The sequence below is a fragment of the Rattus norvegicus genome, chromosome 16, assembly GCF_021556685.1.
Source record: "Rattus norvegicus strain SHRSP/BbbUtx chromosome 16, alternate assembly SHRSP_T2T, whole genome shotgun sequence".
Lineage (NCBI taxonomy): Eukaryota > Metazoa > Chordata > Mammalia > Rodentia > Muridae > Rattus > Rattus norvegicus.
The window spans coordinates 22,384,585-22,409,577 of record NC_141549.1 but is presented as its reverse complement, the minus strand read 5'-3'; the positions used below and the strand labels follow the sequence as shown (position 1 = coordinate 22,409,577).

Here is a 24,993-nt window from a genome sequence, read left to right as displayed (position 1 = left end):
AACATAATAAGGTAATAACAGAAACAAAGAACAATAAGACTAATTGCATTGAGACTGTGAAACTGTTTGCACTTCCAAGTATAAGTTAACATGCGTATTTTGCAAGGAGTCTTTGAACAGTTTTAGTATGGAAAAGTTTGAATCTTGATTTTGACATTAGCTTGTATGATTTAGGGAATCTTAAACATGGAGGGAATAAGTCATGTGATAGTATTTATAAAATGATTTCCTGATGCAGAGCCCAAATAAAGAGAACAACATAATTGTCCTCTCTTGTGGAGGTAAGTAATCCTTTTTTTTTTTTTTTTTGGTTCTTTTTTTCGGAGCTGGGGACCGAACCCAGGGCCTTGCGCTTCCTAGGCAAGCGCTCTACCACTGAGCTAAATCCCCAACCCGAGGTAAGTAATCCTAATGAGCACAGAATGAGCTTGAAATACACCTTTTAATTTTCTACCAAACCAGTGTCTAACCTAGCATCCTGGACAGGAATGGATGGGCCTTCACCTGTATGTTCATGTCCAACTGATATGGAAGGCAAAAACCTCCTTTATAGAGAGATAAATAATAGTCACATGGTCACTTAGTTCTATACATTCAGCTAATCTATTGAGATTCAAAGGATCCATTCCTGTGGAAAACTGATCATATGAATGGATATTTGATGGGTGGAGCTTTCAGGAAGACATGGGTCTTGTGGAATAATTAAAAGGTGAATGACTGGTTCCCATGAGTTCCCATGCCAGGTGCAATCACATGCTCTAGATGTTTCTCTGTCATCCATTTTCACACACTGTCTCCATAGCGGGTTGTTCTGTGGGCCATGCTAGTGTGGCCACATGCCAAGCTAGCCCCAAGCATTCCATAGCCTAGCACCGCTTCCTGTCACAGACTCTTCTCACACTCCCAACAATCCAGTGAAGTCATGACTCAACAAACTGTAACCCAGCAACTGTAACCCAGAGTCATATGTTAATTACTTAATGAACAATACATTTGCACAATCAACTTACAACCAATTGATAAGGACATAAACCACCCACTTAGGTAAGATATAGTTAGTTCATCTAGACACACACAAACCAGTATATATCCATCCCTTAAGAATAGCCATAACAACCTATAAATGTAAAGTGAGAAATGTTAATATCCACCTTCATGGAATCTCAGCCTTTCATTGGATGGACTGCAACTCATGGGTTTCTTCTAAGATATATGATATATGCTACACCTGACAAAATGTTCCTTTGCCTTCATAGCTGGTGTCAAAGGAGGAAAGAAATGGTTGCCATCTTGTAGTAATGACTGACAACTGAGAATCATCCCACATTATGTACCGTGTCAGAGAGATGAATGCCTGAAATGATAACTATGAGTGTGGGTCTTAGTCCACAAATACAATTTAGTAAGGCTTTGAAAAGCTGAAGAATCTTAAGTGGACATTAACTTGCAGAGTTAATCCTAGCAGGCTCTTTTTAAAAACTGCATAGTTTTTTCTTGGAAATGGCATACTTGTGAGCATACTTTTCACATTCATATAAAGTACACTGAACAAATTTTAGGCTAAAATTATATTCAGAATACTGTGGGACCTGTAAGACACAAGTCTCAAAGTATACCCAAAAAGAATTTGCTTTTTATCTTTGCACTCCTCTAGTACTAATGTACTGTTAAGCCTTACCAGGACAAAGGCCTTTCATCTTTAAAAAACAAGACTTCTGAAAATAAAAACAAAATGTGTATTATTACAAGTATAGAAGAATATTACAAATAAAATTATGAAACTCATTTTTAGTATCAATGTCTATGAGAACAATCTATTGAGTACTCTAGAGTAAATATTCATTTGTAGCCAATTACGTCACTTAGAACCAATCCATTCCCTGTATATTTCAAATCAAAGATGGCAGTAATTTATCAAACATCAATGTCTAGAAATAAATACCCGTGAACAATTGTGATGATCCTAACTGAACTCTCTCAGAATGACAGAAAACCCAATCCTTACCAGTATAAAAACAATCAACTGTGATTCCTTTTACTCTGGGCTAATGATTCTTGAAAGAATAACAGATTGGGTCTGGTGGCGCACAACATGAATCCCAACACTGAGGAAGCAAAAGCATATGGATCACTGTGATTCCTTAGACAAAGAAAGCTACAATTTAGTGAGACCATATCTTAACCTAACCCCTAAAAAGAGAAAAACCCAGAGCCCACTTCATGACTCTTGCACCAGTAAACACCCATGGATAAAGAGTTGGCTAAAGGCCAGCATGAGAATACACTCAACAAGAACAAAACAATATAACACACCTGGAGCCCAGCTATCCTACTACATCAAGACCTGGATATGCGAATAAAATCAAAACACAATAAAATGACATTGAATCCAATCTTATGAATATGATAGAGGAATTTAAAGGAGAAATTATCAAATCCCTTAAAATATACAGGAAAATACAATCAAACAGGTGAGCAAAATGAATAAAATATGTCAACACCTGCAAATGATTAAAGAAGCAATAAAGGCAACCCAAAATGATGGAACCTTGGAGATAGAAATACTCCAAAAGAGAACAAGAACAGAAGCACAGCCAACACAATAAAAGAATTGGAAGAGATGATCTCAGGTATACATGATATACTCAAAGAAATTAATACGTCAACCAAAGAAAATATCACCTAAAAAGTTACTGACTCAAAATATTCAGGTAGTCTGAGACACTGTGAAATTTTGTACTAAGGATAATAGGAATTGTTCAAAAGTGAAGAGAGTACCAGCTCCAAAGATGAGAACACATGTTCAACAAAATCATAGAAGGAAATTTATACAACATAAAGGAAGAATGCCTATAAACTTAGAGGAACCTTACAGAACACCAAATTGATTGGTGTTAACAAAAATAAATAATAATCACTCATTCACAAAATGAGAATGGCAGGAATTAACACTCATTTGTTGTTAATATCTCTCAATATCAGTGAACTCATCTTCCCCATTAAAAAGGCACAGCCTGATAGGCTGGATGTGGAATCAGGGCCAAACTTAAGAAAAATAGGAACAGGAGAAGAAGATTCCCAGATTAAAGGCCCAGAAAATATCTTCAACAACATCATAGAAGAAAACATCCCAAACCTCAAGAAAAAGATGCCTACATACACACAAGAAGCTTACAGTACAAATAAGAGTTTACTGTGTCAGAAAATAAATCCTCCAGCTACATAATAACCAAAACATTAAATCCCCAAAACAAAGAGAGAAAATTAAAAAGCCACAAGGAGAAAGAGGCAAGTAACATATTACATATAAAGACAGAACAATCAGAATTATACCAAACTTCTCAACAGAGAATTAAAAGCCAGAAGAGCCAGAGAGATGTCTTACAGACCCTAAGAGACTATAGCTGTCAGCCCAGACTACAATACTTAGCAAAATTTTCAATCAATTTTACTCAAGATGGAGTAAAAAGCTATTCTGTGACAAAACCAAACGCAAACTATATCTTTCTACTAACCCATCACTAATCAGGATGCTACAAGCAAAACTCCAAGACAAGGAGAGTAACTGAACTCAATGAAACACGAGAAACTAATAATCGCATAGTAAAACCAACCAAGAGAAACACATGCAAACCAAAATCAAAATACCAAGTAAAAGCAATCATTAATTATTAATATCTCTGAACAGGAACAGATTCACTTACCAAATAAAAAGACATAGTCTAAGAGAGTAGATGCATAAACAGAATCTATAATTCTGTTGCATATAGAAATGCAACTCAGCCACAAAGATAATCACTGCCACAGAATAAAGGACTGGACAAAAGGTCTGTAAAGCAAATGGACCCAAGAGTCAAGCTGCAGCAGCCAATCTAATATCTAGTAAAATAGACTTTAAATGAGAAATAATTAAAAGAGATGGGAAAGGACACTGCATATAAATCAAAGGAAAATCCAACAAGATGATGCTTCAATTCTAAACATCAATGCTTGCGATACAAGTGCATCCTCCTTTACAAAAGAAACATTTACTAATTTTGTTAAAGCTTAAACCACACCTCCAATTCCACACATTAATAGTAGGGGACATCACCTACATATTATCACGTTAATGACCAACAGGCATGTCACCAAAAGAGAAACTAAACTGAAATGTAATGCAACTAGTAGATGACATGAATCAAATGGACCTAACAGATATCTGTGGTGGTTTGCCCTGAAGTTTCTGTATTTTGATGCTAATTCCACTGCCCCAAGGACAGCTGCCTAGTCACATACTCAGAACTCAGATGACTTCACCAGAACCACCTCCCCATTGAATTTGTAAAATACAGGTGAGGGGCAGGTACAGGATAGTAGGAGACCTGACACTGGAGGAGAAGCAAGGATGGGCAGGAGAGAAGCTTGAAGGAAGAGAAGGGGATTAACACAGAGAAGAGGAGAGAGAGGGGGGAGGAGCCATGGCAGGTGATGTTAAGATTCTGCTCTGTGTATTTACAGGTTGTTATCAATCTTCCTAAGGGATGGATGGTACCAGGCCTTGTATGTTTAAGTGGCAACTATACCTTACCAATTGGATCAAAGATTATTGTGTTGTGTGTTGTTTTATGTGAGGGTTTGAGTGTAGGAAAATGTGCGGCTGGGCTGTGTTTCCGCCAAGATATCTAGCAGATATCTTGGGGCACCGAGGTGCGGACCTAGCGGGGTAAAAGACAACTTTTACTTTTTTATTTTAATATTTTTACAACAACATATATTTATAGAAGCTGTCACTCAAATAAAAAAATATGTATCTTCTCAGCACCTCATGGAACCTTCTCCAAAATTGAACATGTACAGATACAGATCTACAACAGATACAAGAAAATACAAAAACAACAACAACAAAAGAACACCAAAATGCTTTTGTGTCTGATAAGGTCACCATGGACTAAAGTTGGACTATGTCAACAACAAAAACAATGGAAAGCCTACAATCTCATGGAAACTGAACAACTCTATGCTAAGTGACCACTGTTGAAAGAAGAAAAGTCTTTCTAGAATTCAATGAAAGTGAAGGCACAAATCATACAAACTTAGGGAACACAATAAAAGCAGTGCAAAAGGAAAGTTCGTAACACTATGTCCCTTCAAAAGAAATGGAGAGATTTCATAATAGCAGCTAATCAGCACATATGCAATATTAAAAATAAAAACAGAAGCATACACGCTCAAGAGAAGATGGTATGAAAATTAAACATAGAAACATGGGAAACAATACAAAGAATGAACAAAACCAAGAGCTGCTTACTCAAAACCACTCTGACATGTCATTTGACACCCATCACAAAAGCAAAGATGAAAAACTCAAGTGAGAGTGAATGCTGGCAGGTTGTGGAGCAAAGGGAACACTAATCCATCACTGATGGACGTGAAACTTTGAACAACAACTTTGGAAATCAATTGGGTGGTTTCTCACAAAACTGAGAGAAAAAAACTGTTCTACCTCAAGGGCCAGCTATAACGCTCCTGGGTGTGTAGTCATAAAGATGTCACACTGTACCAAAGAACCACTTGTCAAACTATGTTCATAGTAGCTTTGTTCATACTAACCAGAATCTGGAAACAACCTGGATGTGCCTCTATTGAACAATGAATAAAGAAAGTGATGTATGGCTCCCAAACCCCGTGGGAGGACCGGACACTTCCAGTTTTTAGCGGGAGTCCGAATCTCGTGCTCCCTGCCTCCAGCTCACTGCTCCCAAACCCCGTGGGAGACAGAGCTCACCGCCCGGACAGGTGGGCACTCCTGAGACTGCAGAGCAGAAGAGACCACCAACACTGCCCACCCCTGCCCATATCCCTGGCCCAAGAGGAAACGGTCTCTAGGTTCCCGTAGATAAGGGCACAGGAGCAGCAGGTCCACTGCGTCTGAGACACCGCAGGAACCTGAAGGGACCAGCCAGATAAATGGTTCTCTGCACCCAAATCCTGGGAGAGGGAGAGCTAAACCGTCAGAGAGGCAGACACGACTGGTAAACCAGAAGAGACTGCACTCTGCCCACATCTCTGACTCCAGAGGAAAACACCAAACGCCATCTGGGACTCTGGTGCACGAGGGGCTCCCGGAAAGGGCAGCGCAGGTCCGCCTGGTTGCTGCCCCTGAGGAGAGATCATTAGCAACACCCCACGAGCAATCTTGAGCCTTGGGACCACAGGTAAGACCAACTTTTCTGCTCCAAGTGACCTGCCTGGTGAATTCAGGGCACAGGCCCACAGGAACAGCTGAAGACCTGTAGATAGGAAAAACTACACGCCCCAAAGCAGAACACTCTGTTCCCATAACTGGCTGAAAGAAAACAGGAAAACAGGTCTACAGCACTCCTGACACACAGGCTTATAGGACAGTCTAGCCACTGTCAGAAATAGCAGAACAAAGAAACACTAGAGATAATCTGATGGCGAGAGGCAAGCACAGGAACCCTAGCAACAGAAACCAAGACTACATGACATCATCGGATCCCAATTCTCCAACCAAAGCAAACACGGAATATCCAAACACACCAGAAAAGCAAGATCTAGTTTCAAAATCATATTTGATCGATGCTGGAGGACTTCAAGAAAGACATGAAGAACTCCCTTAGAGAAACACAGGAAAACATAAATAAACAAGTAGAAGCCTACAGAGAGGAATCACAAAAATCCCTGAAAGGATTCCAGGAAAACACAAACACTTGAAGGAATTAAAAATGGAAATAGAATCAATCAAGAAAGAACACATGGAAACAACCCTGAATATAGAAAACCAAAAGAAGAGACAAGGAGCTGTAGATACGAGCTTCACCAACAGAATACAAGAGATAGAAGAGAGAATCTCAGGAGCAGAAGATTCTATAGAAAACTATCGACTCAACTGTGAAAGATAATGTAAAGCAGAAAAAGCTACTGGTCCAAAACATACAGGAAATCCAGGACTCAATGAGAAGATCAAACCTAAGGATATAGGTATAGAAGAGAGTGAAGACTCCCAGCTCAAAGGACCAGTAAATATCTTCAAAAAAATCATAGCAGAAAACTTCCCTAACCTAAAGGAAGAGATACCCATAAGCATACACGAAGCCTAGAGAACTCCAAATAGATTGGACCAGAAAAGAAACAGCTCCCGTCACATAATAGTCAAAAGACCAAACACACAAAATAAAGAATATTAAAAGCAGTAAGGGAAAAAGGTCAAGTAACATAAAGGCAGACCTATCAGAATCACACCAGAAACTGTGAAAGCCAAAAGATCCTGGACAGATGGCCTACAGACCTTAAGAGAACACAAATGCCAGCCCAGGTTACTTTATCCTGCAAAACTCTCAATTAACATAGATGGAGAAACCAAGATATTCCAGGACAAAACCAAATTTACACAATATCTTTCTACAAATCCAGCACTACAAAGGATAATAAATGGTAAAGCCCAACATAAGAAGGCAAGCTACACCCTAGAAAAAGCAAGAAACAAATCGTCTTGGAAACAAAACAAAAAGAAGAAACGCACACAAACATAACCTCACATCCAAATATGAACATAACAGGAACCAATAATCACTATTCCTGAATATCTCTCAACATCAATGGCCTCAACTCCCCAATAAAAATACACAGATTAACACACTGGATATGCAATGAGGACCCTGCATTCCCTACAGGAAACACACCTCAGAGACAAAGACAGACTCTACCTCAGAGTGAAAGGCTGGAAATCAACTTTCCAAGCAAATGGTCTGAAGAAGCAAGCTGGAGTAGCCATTCTAATATCAAATAAAATCAATTTCCAACTAAACGTCATCAAAAAAGATAAGGAAGGACACTTCATATTCATCAAAGGAAAAATCCACCAAGATGAACTCTCAATCCTAAATATCTATGCCCCAAATACAAGGGCACCTACATACGTAAAAGAAACCTTACTAAAGCTCAAAACACACATTGCACCTCACACAATAATAGTAGGAGATTTCAACACCCCACTCTCATCAATGGACAGATCATGGAAACACTAATTAAACAGAGACGTAGACAGACTAAGAGAAATCATGAACCAAATAGACTTAACAGATATTTATAGAACATTCTATCCTAAAGCAAAAGGATATACATTCTTCTCAGGTCCTCATGGTACTTTCTCCAAAATTGACCATATATTTGGTCAAAAAACAGGCCTCAACAGGTACAGAAAGATAGAAATAATCCCATGGGTGCTATCAGACCACCACGGCCTAAATCTGGTCTTCAATAACAATAATGGAAGAATGCCCACATATACGTGGAAGTTGAACAATGCTCTACTCAATGATAACCTAGTTAAGGAAGAAATAAAGAAAGAAAATAGAAACTTCTTAGATTTAATGAAATCGAAGGTACAACATACCCAAACTTATGGGACACAATGAAAGCTGTGCTAAGAGGAAAACCCATAGCTCTGAGTGCCTGCAGAAAGAAACAGGAAACAGCATATGTCACCAGCTTGACAGCACACCTAAAAGCTCTAGAACAAAAAGAAGCAAATACACCCAGGAGGAGTAGAAGGCAGGAAATAATCAAACTCAGAGCTGAAATCAGCCAAGTAGAAACAAATGGACCATAGAAAGAATCAACAGAACCAAAAGATGGTTCTTTGAGACAATCATTAAGATAGATAAACCCTTAGCCAGACCAACTAGAGGACACAGAGAGTGTTTCCAAATTAACAAAATCAGAAATGAAAAGGGAGACATAACTACAGATTCAGACGAAATTAAAAAAATCATCAGATCTTACTATAAAAGCCTACGTTCAACAAAACTTGAAAATCTGCAGGAAATGGACAATTTGCTAGACAGATACCAGGTACCGAAGTTAAATCAGGAACAGATAAACCAGTTAAACAACCCCATAACTCCTAAGGAAATAGTAGCAGTCATTAAAGGTCTCCCAACAAAAAAGAGCCCAGGTCCAGACGGGTTCAGTGCAGAATTCTATCAGACCTTCATAGAAGGCCTCATACCAATACTATCCAAACTATTCCACAAAATTAAAACAGATGGAGCACTACCAAATTCCTTCTATGAAGCCACAATTACTCTTATACCCAAACCACACACAGACCCAACACAGAAAGAGAACTTAGACCAATTTCCCTTATGAATATAGACGCAAAAATACTCAATAAAATTCTGGCAAACCAAATCCAAGAGCACATCAAAACAATCATCCACCATGATCAAGTAGGCTTCATCCCAGGCATGCAGGGATGGTTTAATATATGGAAAACCATCAACGTGATCCATTATATAAACAAACTGAAAGAACAAAACCACATGATCATTTCATTAGACGCTAAGAAAGCATTTGACAAAATTCAACACCCCTTCATGATAAAGTCCGGGAAAGAATAGCAATTCAAGGCCCATACCTAAACATAGTAAAAGCCATATACAGCAAACCAATTGCTAACATTAAAATAAGTGGAGAGAAACTTGAAGCAATCCCACTAAAATCAGGGACTAGACAAGGCTGCCCACTCTCTCCCTACTTATTCAATACAGTTCTTGAAGTTCTAGCCAGAGCAATCAGACAACAAAAGGAGGTCAAGGGGATACAGATTGGAATAGAAGAAGTCAAAATATCACTATTTGCAGATGATATGATAGTACATTTAAGTGATCCCAAAAGTTCCACCAGAGAACTACTAAAGCTAATAAACAACTTCAGTAAAGTGGCTGGACATAAAATTAACTCAAATAAATCAGTAGCCTTCCTCTACACAAAAGAGAAACAACTGAGAAAGAAATTAGGGAAACAACACCCTTCATAATAGACCCAAATAATATAAAGTACCTCGGCGTGACTTTAACCAAGCAAGTAAAAGATCTGTACAATAAGAACTTCAAGACTCTGAAGAAAGAAATTGAAGAAGACCTCAGAAGATGGAAAGATCTCCCATGCTCATGGATTGGCAGGATTAATATAGAAAAATGGTCATCTTACCAAAAGCGATCTACAGATTCAATGCAATCCCCATCAAAATAACAATCCAATTCTTCAAAGAGTTAGACAGAACAATTTGCAAATTCATCTGGAATAACAAAAAACCCAGGATAGCTAAAGCTATCCTCAACAATAAAAGGACTTCAGGGGGAATCACTATCCCTGAACTCAAGCAGTATTACAGAGCAATACTGATAAAAACTGCATGGTATTGGTACACAGACAGACAGATAGACCAAAGGAATAGAATTGAAGACCCAGAAATGAACCCACACACCTATGGTCACTTGATTTTTGACAAAGGAGCCAAAACCATCCAATGGAAAAAAGATAGCATTTTCAGCAAATGGTGCTGGTTCAACTGGAGGTCAACATGTAGAAGAATGCAGATTGATCCATGCTTATCACCCTGTACAAAGTTTAAGTCCAAGTGGATCAAGGACCTCCACATCAAACCAGACACACTCAAACTAATAGAAGAAAAACTAGGGAAGCATCTGGAACACATGGGCACTGGAAAAAATTTCCTGAACAAAACACCAATGGCTTATGCTCTAAGATCAAGAATCGACAAATGGGATCTCATAAAACTGCAAAGCTTCTGTAAGGCAAAGGACACTGTGGTTCGACAAATCAGCAACCAACAGATTGGGAAAAGATCTTTACCAATCCTACAACAGATAGAGGCCTTATATCCAAAATAAACAAAGAACTCAAGAAGTTAGACCGCAGGGAGACAAATAACCCTATTAAAAAATGGGGTTCAGAGCTAAACAAAGAATTCACAGCTGAGGAATGCCGAATGGCTGAGAAACACCTAAAGAAATGCTCAACATCTTTAGTCATAAGGGAAATGCAAATCAAAACAACCCTGAGATTTCACCTCACACCAGTGAGAATGGCTAAGATCAAAAAGTCAGGTGACAGCAGATGCTGGCAAGGATGCAGAGAAAGAGGAACACTCCTCCATTGTTGGTGGGATTGCAGACTGGTACAACCAATCTGGAAATCTGTCTGGAGGATCCTCAGAAAATTGGACATTGAACTGCCTGAGGATCCAGCTATACCTCTCTTGGGCATATACCCAAAAGATGCCCCAACATATAAAAAAGACACGTGCTCCACTACGTTCATAGCAGCCTTATTTATAATATCCAGAAGCTGGAAAGAACCCAGATACCCTTCAACAGAGGAATGGATACAGAAAATGTGGTACATCTACACAATGGAATATTACTCAGCTATCAAAAACAATGCCTTTGTGAAATTCATAGGGAAATGGTTGGAACTGGAAAATATCATCCTGAGTGAGCTAACCCATCACAGAAAAACACATATGGTATGCACTCATTGATAAGTGGATATTAGCCCAAATGCTTGAATTACCCTAGATGCATAGAACACATGAAACTCAAGATGGATGATCAAAATGTGAATACTTCACTCCTTCTTTGAAAGGGGAACAAGAATGCCCATGGCAGGGAATAGAGAGGCAAAGATTAAAACAGAGACTGAAGTAACACCCATTCAGAGCCTGCCCCACATGTGGCCCATACATATACAGCCACCCAATTAGACAATATGGATGAAGCAAAGAAGTGTAGGCAGACTGGAGCCGGATGTAGATCTCTCCTGAGAGACACAGCCAGAATACAACAAATACAGAGGTGAATGCCAGCAGCAAACCACTGAACTGAGAACAGGACCCCCGTTGAAGGAATCAGAGAAAGGACTGAAAGAGATTGAAGGGGATGAGATGCCATATGAACAACAATGCCAAGCAACCAGAGCTTCCAGGGACTAAGCCACTACCTAAAGACTATACATGGACTGACCCTGGACTCCGACCTCATAGGTAGCAATGAATGGCCTAGTAAGAGCACCAGTGGAAGGGGAAGCCCTGGGTCCTGCGAAGACTGAACCCCCAGTGAACGTGATTGTTGGGGGGAGGGCGGCAATAGGGGAGGAATGGGAGGGGAACACCCATAAAGAAGGGGAGTGGGAGGGGCTACGGAGATTTTGGCCTGGAAACTGGGAAAGGAATAACACTTGAAATGTAAATAAGAAATACATAAGTTAATAAAAAAAAAGAAAGTGATGTATACTTTCAAAATGGCATATTATCCCACTATTACAAACAAAGGCAGAATGAATTTTGCAGGTAAATCAATGGAACTTGAGAATATCCTCCGGAGTTCAAACAGGACATGTGTGTTATGTACTCACTTATAGATGGTTATTGGCCAAAAATACAGACACCATGCTATTATCCACAGACTCAGAAAAGCTACACAAGGAGGAATGCACAAGTGAGGATGCCTGAATCTCACTTAAAGGAGTGCATAAAGCAGTCCTAAGAGGAAGACGAGGGAGTGAACTGAATAGAGAAGAGATACGGAGGGCTATGGGATGGGTTTGGAATCAGGTGTGGGTAAGGAAGAGGAGAGATGGATGGATGGTCCTGAAAGTGAATGGAAATCTGCAACTGACAAGGGTGAAGTTTTTTTTTTTAATGAAAAAAGACAATGTGGGATACTATTCACCTACTAAAGACAAAGACATAATGACCTTTGCAGGTGAATGAATAGAACTTGAGAATATCTTCCTGAGTGACATAACCCAGACCCAAAAGACATGGATGGCGTATACTCACTTCTAAGTGGATATTAGCAATAAAGTACAGGATATCAATACTATACTCAGGACCAAAAGAAGATGAAGAAGAAAGGACCAAGAGAGGATTTTGAATCTAACTTAGAACATACCGGAAAATACTCAGAGGAGGCAGAGGAAGGAAGGAACTAGGTGGGAGTGGGTAAATTTGAGACAACTGAGTGTTTCAGGATCGGGTCTGGGGAGATACAGGGGAGATGGCTTGACAGCCATGAAAATGAATGGATAGCTGCAGCTGGCAAGGGTGGAGATGTCAAAAAAATTCACTTGGTCATCACATTAGATGCTGATAAAGCCGTTGATAAAATCAAGCACCCCTTCATGTTAAAAGTCTTAGAGACCTCAGTGATCAAATTTGCATACCTGAACCAGCCAATAAACACTAACAACTTATATGCAGAGAAACTTAAAACCAGAGAGTAAGCAAAGCTGCCCACATACAAAAGAGACCTCACAAAATCTACCAAAGAACTCCTACACCAAAGGTGATAAACCCTTACAGAAAAGTGTCTGAACAAGATTAACTCAAAAAACCAGCAGCCCTTCCTCATGCAACAGTTAAAAGGGATAAGAAAAATTTAGTCAAGCAAAACCCTTTACAGTAACCACAGATAACATTAAATAGCCCAGTACAACTCTAATCAAGCTACTTAAAGACCTGCCTGTCAAAAACATTATGTCTCTGAAAAAGGAATTAACAGGACATCTGAAGATGGAAAGGTCTCCTATACTACAGATGGATAGGATTAACAAGGTGAAAATGGCCATCTTACAAAAAGCATCTTCACAGTCAATGCATTTCTCTTCAAAATTGCAAGACCATTATTTACAGACATTGAAAGAGCAATTTTTTAAAAAACAAAAAACCCATGATAGCTGATAGATACATAGATGATAGATAGATAGATGATAGATACATAGATGATAGATACATAGATAGATAGATAGATAGATAGATAGATAGATAGATAGATAGATAGATATCTTGAATAATTAAATAATTTTTGGAGGTATCATCATCCCTGATATCAAGACATATCACAGAGCAATCATAACAAAAGCTGTATAGAATTAGTATAGAAACAAAAAGTTGACCGATGGAATCAAATCAAAGAAAAAACACACATACCTACCAACACATGATTTTGACAAAGGCAAAACCACACAATGGGGAAAATAGGAAAGTTTCTTCAACAAATGGTGCAGGTGTAACTGTATGTCTGCATGAAGAAGAATGCAAATAGATCTGTATTTCTCAACCTGCACAAAACTCAAGTTCATGTGGATGAAAGACCTTGACATTGAAGCAGAAACTTCAATATACTGAGGACATCGGTACAGTAGACAATTTCCTGAACAGCACACCACTGTCCCAGCCTCTGAGATCAATGATTGATAAATGGGGACTCACAAAACTTAAAAACCTCTGTAAAGCAAAGGACACCATCAAAAGGACAAAAGAGAAGCCTACATTTTGGGAAAAGATCGTCATCAGTCTTACACTTCACAGAGAAATAATGGTTAAAATATATAAAAAGCCCAAAAAGTTAGACAGCAATAAACCAATCTGAATATGGTGTACAGTGGTAAACGAAGCATTCCCAGCCGAGGATGCTCAGGAGGCCGAGAGACATCAAATGCTCATCTACAGTCATCACTGAATGCAGATCAGAAGGACCCTGAGTCCATCCTACACCAGTCAGAGCAGCCAGAATCAAAACCTCAAGTGACAGCCATGCTGACAAGGATATTGAGCAAAGGGAATATTCCTCCATTGTTGGTGGGAGAGACATTAAAATCCCTTTTCTTTTTTTTTTCTTTTTTTCAGAGCTGGGGACCGAACCCAGGGCCTTGCGCTTGCTAGGCAAATGCTCTACCACTGAGCTAAATTCCCAACCCCTAAAATCCCTTTTGAAAAGCAATTTGGCGGGTTTTTTTCCAAAAATTTTGAAATAGTTTTTACCTTAAGACACAACTATGTCAATCATGGGCATATACCCCAAACTTGCTCCACCATACCACCCAAGCACACTTGCTTAACTATGTTCATAAAACCTCTCCTTGTAATAACCATGGACAGGAGACAACTGAAAAACTGATTAAGGAAATGTGGTATATTTGCACAATGAAATAATACTCGGCTATGAAAAACATGGAATTTGAGAAAACTGCAGGCAAATGGATGGGATTGGCAAACATCATACTGGATGAGGTAACTGAAACCGAGAAGGACAGGCATGGAATGTACTCACTTAAAGGTGAGGACCTTAGCAGCCATAAATTACAGAATAACCAGGCCACAGTGCACAGACCTAAAGAAGCTAAGTAATGAGGGCCCAAGGGAAGATGCGTGAATCTCACTCAGGAGGGAAAATGAAATAGATATCAGGATTCGATTGAGGGAGGGAAATTTGTAGGATGGGGAGGGGAACTAAGGTGCAGAGCAGGTGTGGTGTGGGAGCTAGGACAGAAGATACCAGTGGAGAGGCATCTCTGTGGTGAAACAAAGACCAGGAACCATGGGGGCTCTTAGCAGTCTATCTATGGAGCTGAGACTTGCAGAGCCTACTAGCAGCAGGTGATATGCAGTTTTCAGTGGTCATCTTCTGTACCAGGGGAGACTTCCAGGAGAAGGAGGAGAACACCAAAGCACTCAGAAAAACATCAACCCAAAATTTATCCTACCACCAAGATATGCAGGTTAAAATGGAACGGACATTAAGGAGATACCAAACCAATAACTGGACCAACTTGAGACCCACCCTGTGGGAGAGAGCCAGTCTTTGACTCCATTAATGATATTTTGCTATGCTTGCAGACAGAAGCCTTGGATAATTCTTCTGAGAGTCTTCATCAAGCCCTGGATAGAAACAGATGTACACACCCACAGCCAAATAAATATCAGGTGGAGGTTGGGGCGTCTTGTGAAAGAGTTGGGGGAAGGATATTGAATTCAAAGGAGGACAGTGCCATTGAAGGTTCAGAAACACAACAAGAAAACCTACAGATTAACCAACAGGGGCCCATGAGGGCTCACAGGGACTGAACCACCTATCAAAGAGCACGTCAGGGCTGCACATAGACCCCATATTCAGAGGTAGCAGACGTGCAGCTTCACGTGCTCTTCATGTGGACTCCTGGTTTACTGAAGTGAGGGCAGGTTCTCATTCTGTTGCCTGCATTTGGATTCCTTTCTGCTAGCTGGGCTGCCTTGTGTGGTCACAGTAGGAGAGGAGCTAAAATGTCCGCACTATTTTATCTAGGGTGAATAAGACCAGCTACAATATAGTAAATTTATATATGATATAAAAATCTTACCTTCCAAAAATCTTACATGCTTCACTTCTTTTTTATGTGCTGGTGTTCTTGCACTGTGGCATAGATTTATAAGTTATGGTTATTGTACTATTCATAAGAAAAACATTTAGCGAGCATTTGAAGCCCTTTATATTTCAGTCCCCTGTATCTTAGTTTAGATGTTCACAAACAATGTTTTTTGAAACCGGATCTCACTATGTAGCCATGCTGGTCTGAAACCCACCCCATAGACCATGTTGGACTTAACTCACAAAGGTCTGTGTGTCTCCTACCTCCCACAGTCTGGGATGTAATTCATGGAACTACAGGTCTAGTCAAACAATTTTGAATTTATTTTTCAGCAATTCACTATGACTGTTGACTGGTATCCTTGCGACTTTCTCAAGAGAAAACATGAGGCATGGTTAGCTTTTAAATAGAACACAAACTAAAAGGCTCAAGCATGCATACACACAATCAGTCAATCAATCTCTCTCTCTCTCTCTCTGTCTGTTTGTCTCTCTCTCTCTCTCTGACTCTCTGTCTCTCTCTGTCTCTCTCTCTGTCTCTCTCTGTCTCTCTCTGTCTCTCTCTGTCTCTCTCTCTCTCTCTCTCTCTCTCTCTCTCTCTCTCTCTCTCTCTCTCTCTCTCCTCCCTCCCTCCCTCCCTCTTAAAAACTCTAAAGAGAATATTTGCCTTGCTCAGGGATGTATGGCAGTAGACTCTTAGGGAACACTAGGAGGAAAGATTCCAGGTCTGCAAGGAGATAAGAACTCCAGAGGACAAACAACAAAGTGAAATAACCTGGATGCCTGGGGCTCTCAGAGACTGAACCACCAACCACAGAACATACACGGGCTGGACTCACACCTTCCCACTCATATGTAGCAGAAGAGCAGCTAGGTTTTCATATGGGTCCCAGTCAACTGGGATGTGGCCTATCAAAAAGCTGTTGCTTATACATGGGATACCTCCTTCTAGCTGAGTTGCCTTGTCTGACCTTGGAGAGAGAGGAAGTGTCTACCCTTGCAGAGACTTGAAGTGCCAGGGTGTGGGGATATATAGGGGATCCATGACTGCTCGGAGGTGAAGGGGAAGGGGAACCGGAAAGGACTGTGGAATAGGGAGACTGAGACAGGGTCAGTGAGTTTGATGTAAAATGAATAAGAAAAAATAAAATTAAATATTTCAAAGAGCATTAAGTTTTGAAAGGAGAGTGAGCTCTCTCTAGAAAGGCTCACCTTAAAGCACAGATCTGTTGTCTGGAAATAATGGCTCAACATAAACATTAGGTAAACATGTGTACTAAACATGGAATTTCAGCATAATAATTTTATTTCATATGGAAGGGAATATAGCTTTGTAAGATCAATTTTTTTAGAGCTAAACATTCACAAAATCTAGGAGAAGATTTATAATTCTAAAATACCAGAATATGTGGAAGGAAATGAACTATTTATATATCCACATTAAAAGCTCCATCTGAAATGTGACACAAAAATGTCTTGGACTGCAATATCACCAACATTGCTAGTTAATTACGGGATGAAAGTTCCCGAACACCTCCTAGCAAAAGGTAGTTTTCTACTGCATTGGACATTTCAAACAGATCATTAGGAAACACTATTTATTACCTGTGATTATGTAACATATAATTCTAAAGATATGGCTTATACTGTCATTTTTAAGGTCAGAAATTATAAAATTTCAGACTCAGGGACTGGGGGTGTTTATTCATGGTAGAACATTTGCCAATGACACACATGACCTTTAATTCAGTAGCAAACTGTGTCAAAATAAAAAATACTGAAGTAGACCAACAGCTGATCTAGCTTATTCTTTGTCTTGGTTCATGACTCACGAACTGAACTACTGAGCTATGTAGCACTCCTGGTACTGCTGTTCTTTTGTTGTGTTGGAACAGTCTCTTTTCTAGCTCATATTTCGTGTGTAATAAGCTTTCTAAATATTTCTCTGAGTTTTTCAAATCATTTAATATCATATTAATATTCCTGACTTAAGCAATTCTCACCATCAAGAACAGCACTAAGATTGTAGAAGAGAAGAAACTGTACCTGTTTGACACTTGCACGGCCTGTGCATCTGCACTCATTGATTCTAAGAAGTTTATCATTTCAGTCTGATTTTCATATGTTGCAAGTTGCAGTGGTGTCAAGCCATACTGTAAAGAAAACAATATTACATTTTATAAAACAACTTGTTTCTCAACTGAAAGTTCATCACAGATTTTGTGAACATAAACACACACTGTACTGAGTCACAAGGCATCATTTTTCCTACAACACCTGCTGTGCTTTCCACACACAGCTCTCTTCTTCCCTTTGACACATCTTTTGTCTACACAACACTGCATATGAACACCAATCCCTTCCAGAATTTTCCCCAAACACTCAATGGTTCCAATCTTCTTAGCTCCAAAGACTAGGACCTCCATGGACACAACCCCAAAATATAAAGTTTGGTATGCCCCTGTTGAAGGAGTGTGCTCAAGAGGTATCTGGAGCAGAGTTTCTCAATCTGCACTCCAAATATATTTCTTTTCTAAACTAAAAATTATCTCCCAAGGGCAATAGCATCTTCTATGAATACCAAAACTTTTGAAAATCATAAAAATGTTTTGTATATTTTCTCAATGATCAGATTTTCTAATTTGCCTGACACCTCTCTCCTTTCCCAGTCTGCCCTCATCCCTGAGCCAAACACACATCAATACCTTCTTAGCAGCAACCCAGTTCTATATATTCTATAATCATTAAACTTGAAATGTATTTCTTTTTCTTGTTGGTGTAGATGTGATGTGATGTGTGTGTGTATGTGTGTGTGTGTGTCTGTGTGTGTCTGTGTGTGTCTGTGTGTGTCTGTGTGTAATCCTAAAGCCTATAATCTTGAATTTCAAACTTAAAGTCAACGCTGAGACAAAATATGCTATTCTGTGGGTTTTTTGGCACTAATTATAAATACACACACACACACACACATATTTAAAGAGAAAAAGCGTTCCTCTGAACACATTCAGTGAGAATGCTTGAGGTTCTGCATGTAGAAAATAGGTCTGAGTGTCCCAGCTAGAAGTAGCTAGAAGTGCATTGGGAATGAAGTTGAATGACCTTTACCTCTGTTTTGGCTTCAATATCTACGTTGTACTCCAGGAGCATCTTTACAATTGCTATGCTGCCCCTGGAAATGGCATGGTGAAAGGCTGTATTCCCACTGTAATCCATCAAATTTGGATTAGCATTGTGCCTGAGCAATACACAAACACAATGTGTGTTGTCCCGCTGCGCAGCCTGTGGAAATTGTACAAAGAAATACATCTTCACTTCAAGGAAGCCAAGGGAGACATTTCTACAATGGCACTGAATAGTTTCTCTGAAATCAGACAGAGTTTTAGTTATTCATATTTTCCCTCCATTTTGACACAAGGTCTTCTTAAATACTCCAGGCTTGACTCATTTAATGATCTCCCCACCACATCTTTTTCCAAGTGGTAGAATTAAGGGGTTCTACCAACCCACCTAGATGTCCTAAGCACTCAGGTCTGTGCTGGTTGGCTGTCACAATGCAGAGATTGCTTGTTTGCTTAGATTTTGTTCTTTTTGCCAATGTGATACATGCTTAATACACCTGGAAAGATCCTCACTTGAGGAATTGGACTGGCCTCTGGGGCACTGTGTGGAACTATTTTTTTTTTTATTTAGACAGAAGTAGGAAAGCCCAAGGTCTTGTGGTAGGGGCATGCCTGAGTTCAAAGTTGTATAAAAAAAAGCTGACCAAACCTGGGTAAAAGCCATGGAAAGCTGCATTCTCCCCTGATCTCTAGTTTAGTTCTTCCCCCCAGTTCCTGATTTGAGTTCCTGACCAGGTTTCCCATGAGGATCAACTGGGATGAATAAATGTAAGCTAAATAACTTTTTCCTCTCCTGAGTAAGTTTTGGTCTGTGTTTTCTCACAACAACAGAAACCAAACAAGGACACCTCTAATCCATTTCATACCAAAACAGATGGCCAATAGCTACCTTAATCAACGGTGTGCAGCCTTCATCATCCTGGATGTTAATGTTGGACTTATTTTCTAATAACAGTGTCACTACATCTGGATGGTTGTGGGCACTCGCATAATGCAGCGATGTCCTGCAAATTGAAAACACATTTAGCAACATCTCTGAATTCCCAGTAAGACTATCATCACCTGTAAGTACTACATAATATGAAGGTGATTTCTATCTGATGGAAGAAAGTAACTACAATGTTCTTATTTATTGAGGTCTACTCGAATGTTCATTTACTGTGCTAGGGATATGGTACATGACTCTTCCTATTTAAGGCAGGTGTTCTATCCTGACCTTCTTCGCTGCTCAAAGCAGCCTGTCTGAATCCTAGAAAAGTTCCCAAATTGATCTCAGCTTGAATTTAATTCATACTCTAATATCTGGAACTTACTAGTTACTCCTCGGTATTTTCAGGAGCTCCATGACTCCATGTCCCCATCCAAGGGATGAACATTAAACATATCTTAATAGGGGCTACTCTGATGTTTCAGTTCGAATGGGGAAGAAATCTGCTACAACACTACAAGCATTTCCAGCTCCTGAGAGCTCAGCATTTCCTGATCATGGTAATGATTTCTCTTCCTAGTGATAACAAACAGAACTATTCTGTGAGAGAAAAACAGGATTTTATCAGCAGTACACATAAAAAAATTCATATAAAAGAAGTTTACATTTCTTAATCCTCCTATCTTATCTATTGTGGTTACCTTCATTTTCATTCACATTTTACCCTCTCTAAGAATGGAAGGTCATTTATCCTTTTTATTATTTTACAACTATAATTAGCAATACTTTTAGCACTTTACAAAATTAAAGGTAATTATCATGCAACCCATTGTGGCCTACATTAAACAAAATATGTCACAATCAACAGGTAAGTGGCAATTTTACCGGTCACTTGCATCTATGTACATTTTTAACAGTGAACAAAATATAAGCCCTCAGTCCTCAATACTTTCTTTTATTTTTATTTTCACATTTCATTTTTTATGTCCATATGTAACACTTCTATACTCGGTATAGAAACCAGGACCTCATGCTTTGCCGTATATTGATCAATGTGCCCATGGACTCACACCAAAATCAGGTAAATATTGCTACAAGGTAATAACCTATGGTGGCATAGCTGCCTTGCTTGAGATTCATAGAGTTTCAGTAAAATGAAAGAAGGGTTCCAAAGAATAATGTTCATTTCATGTTATATTTAAATTTATAGAATGTAAGGAAGCTTGACTGGGCAGAGAAATGAAGTTTTACAAATGGGAAGATCTTGAGAGATATTAGAACGTGTATTCTACACAGGGGATATCTAAGTTACATGTGGGGAATAAATGGACTGACAGAATGAAAAATTACCATTGGACAATTCAGTGTTTTTAAAGAAAATATCCAATGAACAGAAGAATATTTTAAAACTAAACTTCATTCTTGTATTCTTTATATGAAGCTCCACCTTAAAGACTAATTAACATCTTAGAATAACAAAATGATCAAGAAGCATGTGAACTAGGGAAAATATGCTGGTGTGTCATCGATTCCCCTTCAACCATAAAGACAGGATATAAGAATGAGGTGCTAACCTTTAAAAGTCTTGGAAAAATCAGGAATTCAAAGCTTACTATAAACATAGGAAAAGCAATATACAGCAAACCAATAGCCTACATCAAACTAAATTGAGAGAAATTTGAAGGAATACCACTAAAATCAGGGAGTAGTCAAGGATGCCCCCTTAAACAAATTCAGCAAAGTGGCTGGATACAAAATTAACTCAAACAAATCAGTAGCCTTTCTCTATTCAAAGGATGAATAGGCTAAGAAAGGAATTAGGGAAACAACACCTTCAGAATAATCACAAATAAAAAAAAATAACCCAGTGTGACTCTAACCAAGCAAGTGAAAATCCTGTTCGGTAAGAACTTCAAGTCTCTGAAGAAAGAATAGAAGATCTCATAAGATGGAAAGATCTCCCATTCTCACAGATTGGCAGGATTAACATTATAAAATTGGGCATCTGTCCAAAAGCAATCTACTGATTCGACGCAATCTCCATCAAAATTCTAACTCCATTCCCCATGGAGGTAGAAAGAGCGATTTGGAAATTCACTTGCATTAACAAAAAAACAGGATCCTGAGAACTATACTCAACAAGAAAAAAAAATTCTGGGGGAATCACCCTCCCTAACCTTAAGCTGTATTACAGAGCAATAGTGATAAAAATGTTATGATACTGGTACAGCGATAGGCAAGTAGATCAATGGAATAGAATAGGAGACCCAGAAATGAACCCATACACCTACCTATGGTCACTTGATTTTTAACAAAAGAACTAAAACCATCTAGTGGGAAAAAGATAGCTTTTTCAACAACTGGTGCTGAATCAACTGGCACTCAGCATGTAGACTGCAAATCAAACCTTTCTTATCACCCTGTACACAGTTAAAATCCAAGCAAATCAAGGATCTCCACATAAAACCAGATATTCTCAACTTAAAAGAAGAAAACATGGGGAAGAGCCTAGAATACATGAGCCTGGAATACTTGGGAAAATTTCCTGAACAGAACAGCAATAGTTTATTCTCCAAGATCAAGAATCAACAAATGGGACCTCATCAAATTGCAAAGCTTCTGTAAGGCAAAGAGTACTGTCATTAGAAAGAAATGGCTACTAACAGATTGGAAAAGATTTTTATGAATCCTACATCTGATAGAAGGCTTACAACCAATATACACATAGAATTCAAATAGTTGGACTCCAGAGAATCAAATTACTCTATTACAAAATGGGGAGCAGAGCTAAACAAAGAATTCTCAATTGAGGAATATCAAATGGCCAAAAAGAACCTAAAGGACTGGTCAACATCTTTAGTCATCAGAGAAAATGCAAATCAGTACCACCCTGTGATTCAACGCCACACCAGTCAGAATGGCTAAGATCAAAACTCAGGCAACAGAGGTAGGCGAGGATTTGGAGAAGGAGGAACACTCCTCCTTTGTAGGTGGGAGAGCAAGCTGGGACAACTCTGGAAATCTGTTTGGAGGACCCAGCTTTACACACTCCTGTGCATATACACAAAAAGGGCTCCAACATAAAACAAAGAAACATATTCCATTACATTCACAACAGCCTTATTTACAATAGCCAGGAGCTGGAGAGAACCCAGATATCCGTTCATCTAAAGAGTTCACATGGAAAGACCCCTGGCTTCAACTGCATATGTAGCAGAGGATGGCCTTGTTGGGCACCAATAAGAGGAGAAGCTCGTGGTCCTGCCAAGGCTCTAGCCCCAGTGGAACGGAATGCTAAGGCAGGGAATCCGGAAGGAGTGGGCAAACGGGTGGGGGTGAACCCTCATATAAGAGGAGGAGGGACGATGAGCAAGGGGGTTCATGGTAAGAACCCACACACACACAGAGAAAAAGGAATGAGGGGCTGGGGTAGTTGTTAAAACTCAATTGGTAAAGCATTTGTCCTGAAAACCTGACTGCTGATCTTGGGATAAGGGGATCCGCAAAGCTCACTTGCCTACAAGTGTGAGGATCAGTGTGCTCCAAGACAGTAAATAAAGCACACCATGGACTTGCTTGAGTGGAGTCTCCAGAACAGAGGGACGATGGGCTGGAACCCACAGGGAGGCCTGCTTGCCTGAGCTCAGGCCTTAGAACCCCATGGTGGTACAACATAACTAGCAGTCGACATTGTCTCTGACCACCACACCCTAAGCTCCACACGTGTGGGGCACAGGAAGTGAGATGAGGACAATCTCTGTCCTTCACATGTGTATCGATGTAAAAACAACAGTACAGAAGGTGATTACATGGGAGCATGGTCACAGTTCCAGTTCTAAATGTCTTTGATCCATTATTATTTTATACTATATTATTATATTGTATCATATACATTATATTATATTATACATTATTATATTGCATCATATTATGTATTAAGAAAGTCGTCATAGAATCAGGGGGAGTGGGAAGTGGGATGGAAGAGGCAGGACAGGATATAACATTGAAATGTAAATGTATGAACTATCTAATAAAAATGAAAAAACAGAAAACAACAACAACAAAGAAGAAAGAAAATCTAGATAGGGGTCTTGGCAATAACAGCTCTAGTTTTGTTTAGTAGAGAACTCAGTTTGATTGCTAAGACACACAGGGCAGCTCACAACTGTCTATAGCTGCAGTTCCAGGGGATCCTGCACCAGGTTCTATCACAATGGTACACAGAAAATACACAGAGGCAAATCAACGGTATTTATGTGTGTGAATGTGTGTGTCTTTTTGTATGTTTACAAAATGTAAGGGTTAACATAAGAATAAAATTATGTAGTTTCATTAAGGCCTAGGAGCTGCTGTTCCACAGTGTGGAGGTCTCATACGACTAAGAGCATTTAGCAGGTATAAAACCCAGGGGTCCCCAGTGAAAATGAGCCTATGTATGACCACTCTCTACCCTCAGATTGTAGCCCTGGAAGTTGATTTGTCTTCCTCCTTAGCCCTGAGTGTCCCTAACAGTTCCTACCCTCCTCCTTTTACTCCCCTCATCAATTTGAAGCCCCATTACCTGCCCCTCCAATCAGATTCATCCACATGATGATGACACTCATGGATCATACTTTCAATTTTCTCCACGTCCCCAACACAGGCCGCTCTTTGTAATCGACCCACGGGATCATACCCGATCAGATAGAGGGGAAATTTCGTCGTTTTCTTTTGATGCAGGCATCCAAAACCAGGACAGGAGCGCCACAGACGGGTGTACCAGCGTCCCCTTCTAGGGAACTTCAATGCCAGAGCATCATATTCAAAATCTTCCTCCATTATGGAGCGCTAGGGCCGCCCAGGACCTTCTTACCCTCTCTTCCCTCCCATTTAGCTAATCTCCACCTCCCAAATTATACGATAAGAGTTTGCTAAAATCACCAATTCTTGCCAAAGAAGTGTAGGCAAGACC

The 24,993-nt window shown here is 39.5% G+C and overlaps 1 protein-coding gene across 1 annotated transcript in view; it reads right to left on the bottom strand.

Annotated features, from left to right (window-relative positions):
* LOC148000459 (uncharacterized) overlaps nt 1-24,993 on the bottom strand; it is a 49,688-nt gene extending 24,695 nt beyond the window's left edge. Inside the window, exons 1-6 of the mRNA XM_087589363.1 lie at nt 24,604-24,993; nt 20,004-20,118; nt 19,101-19,274; nt 18,042-18,148; nt 15,988-16,040; nt 1,679-1,715 (exon numbers count right to left, since the gene is read on the bottom strand). Of these exons, the coding sequence (XP_087445489.1) occupies nt 1,679-1,715; nt 15,988-16,040; nt 18,042-18,148; nt 19,101-19,274; nt 20,004-20,118; nt 24,604-24,860 (743 nt within the window). The 5' untranslated portion in view covers nt 24,861-24,993. The remainder of the gene's footprint in view (nt 1-1,678; nt 1,716-15,987; nt 16,041-18,041; nt 18,149-19,100; nt 19,275-20,003; nt 20,119-24,603) is intronic.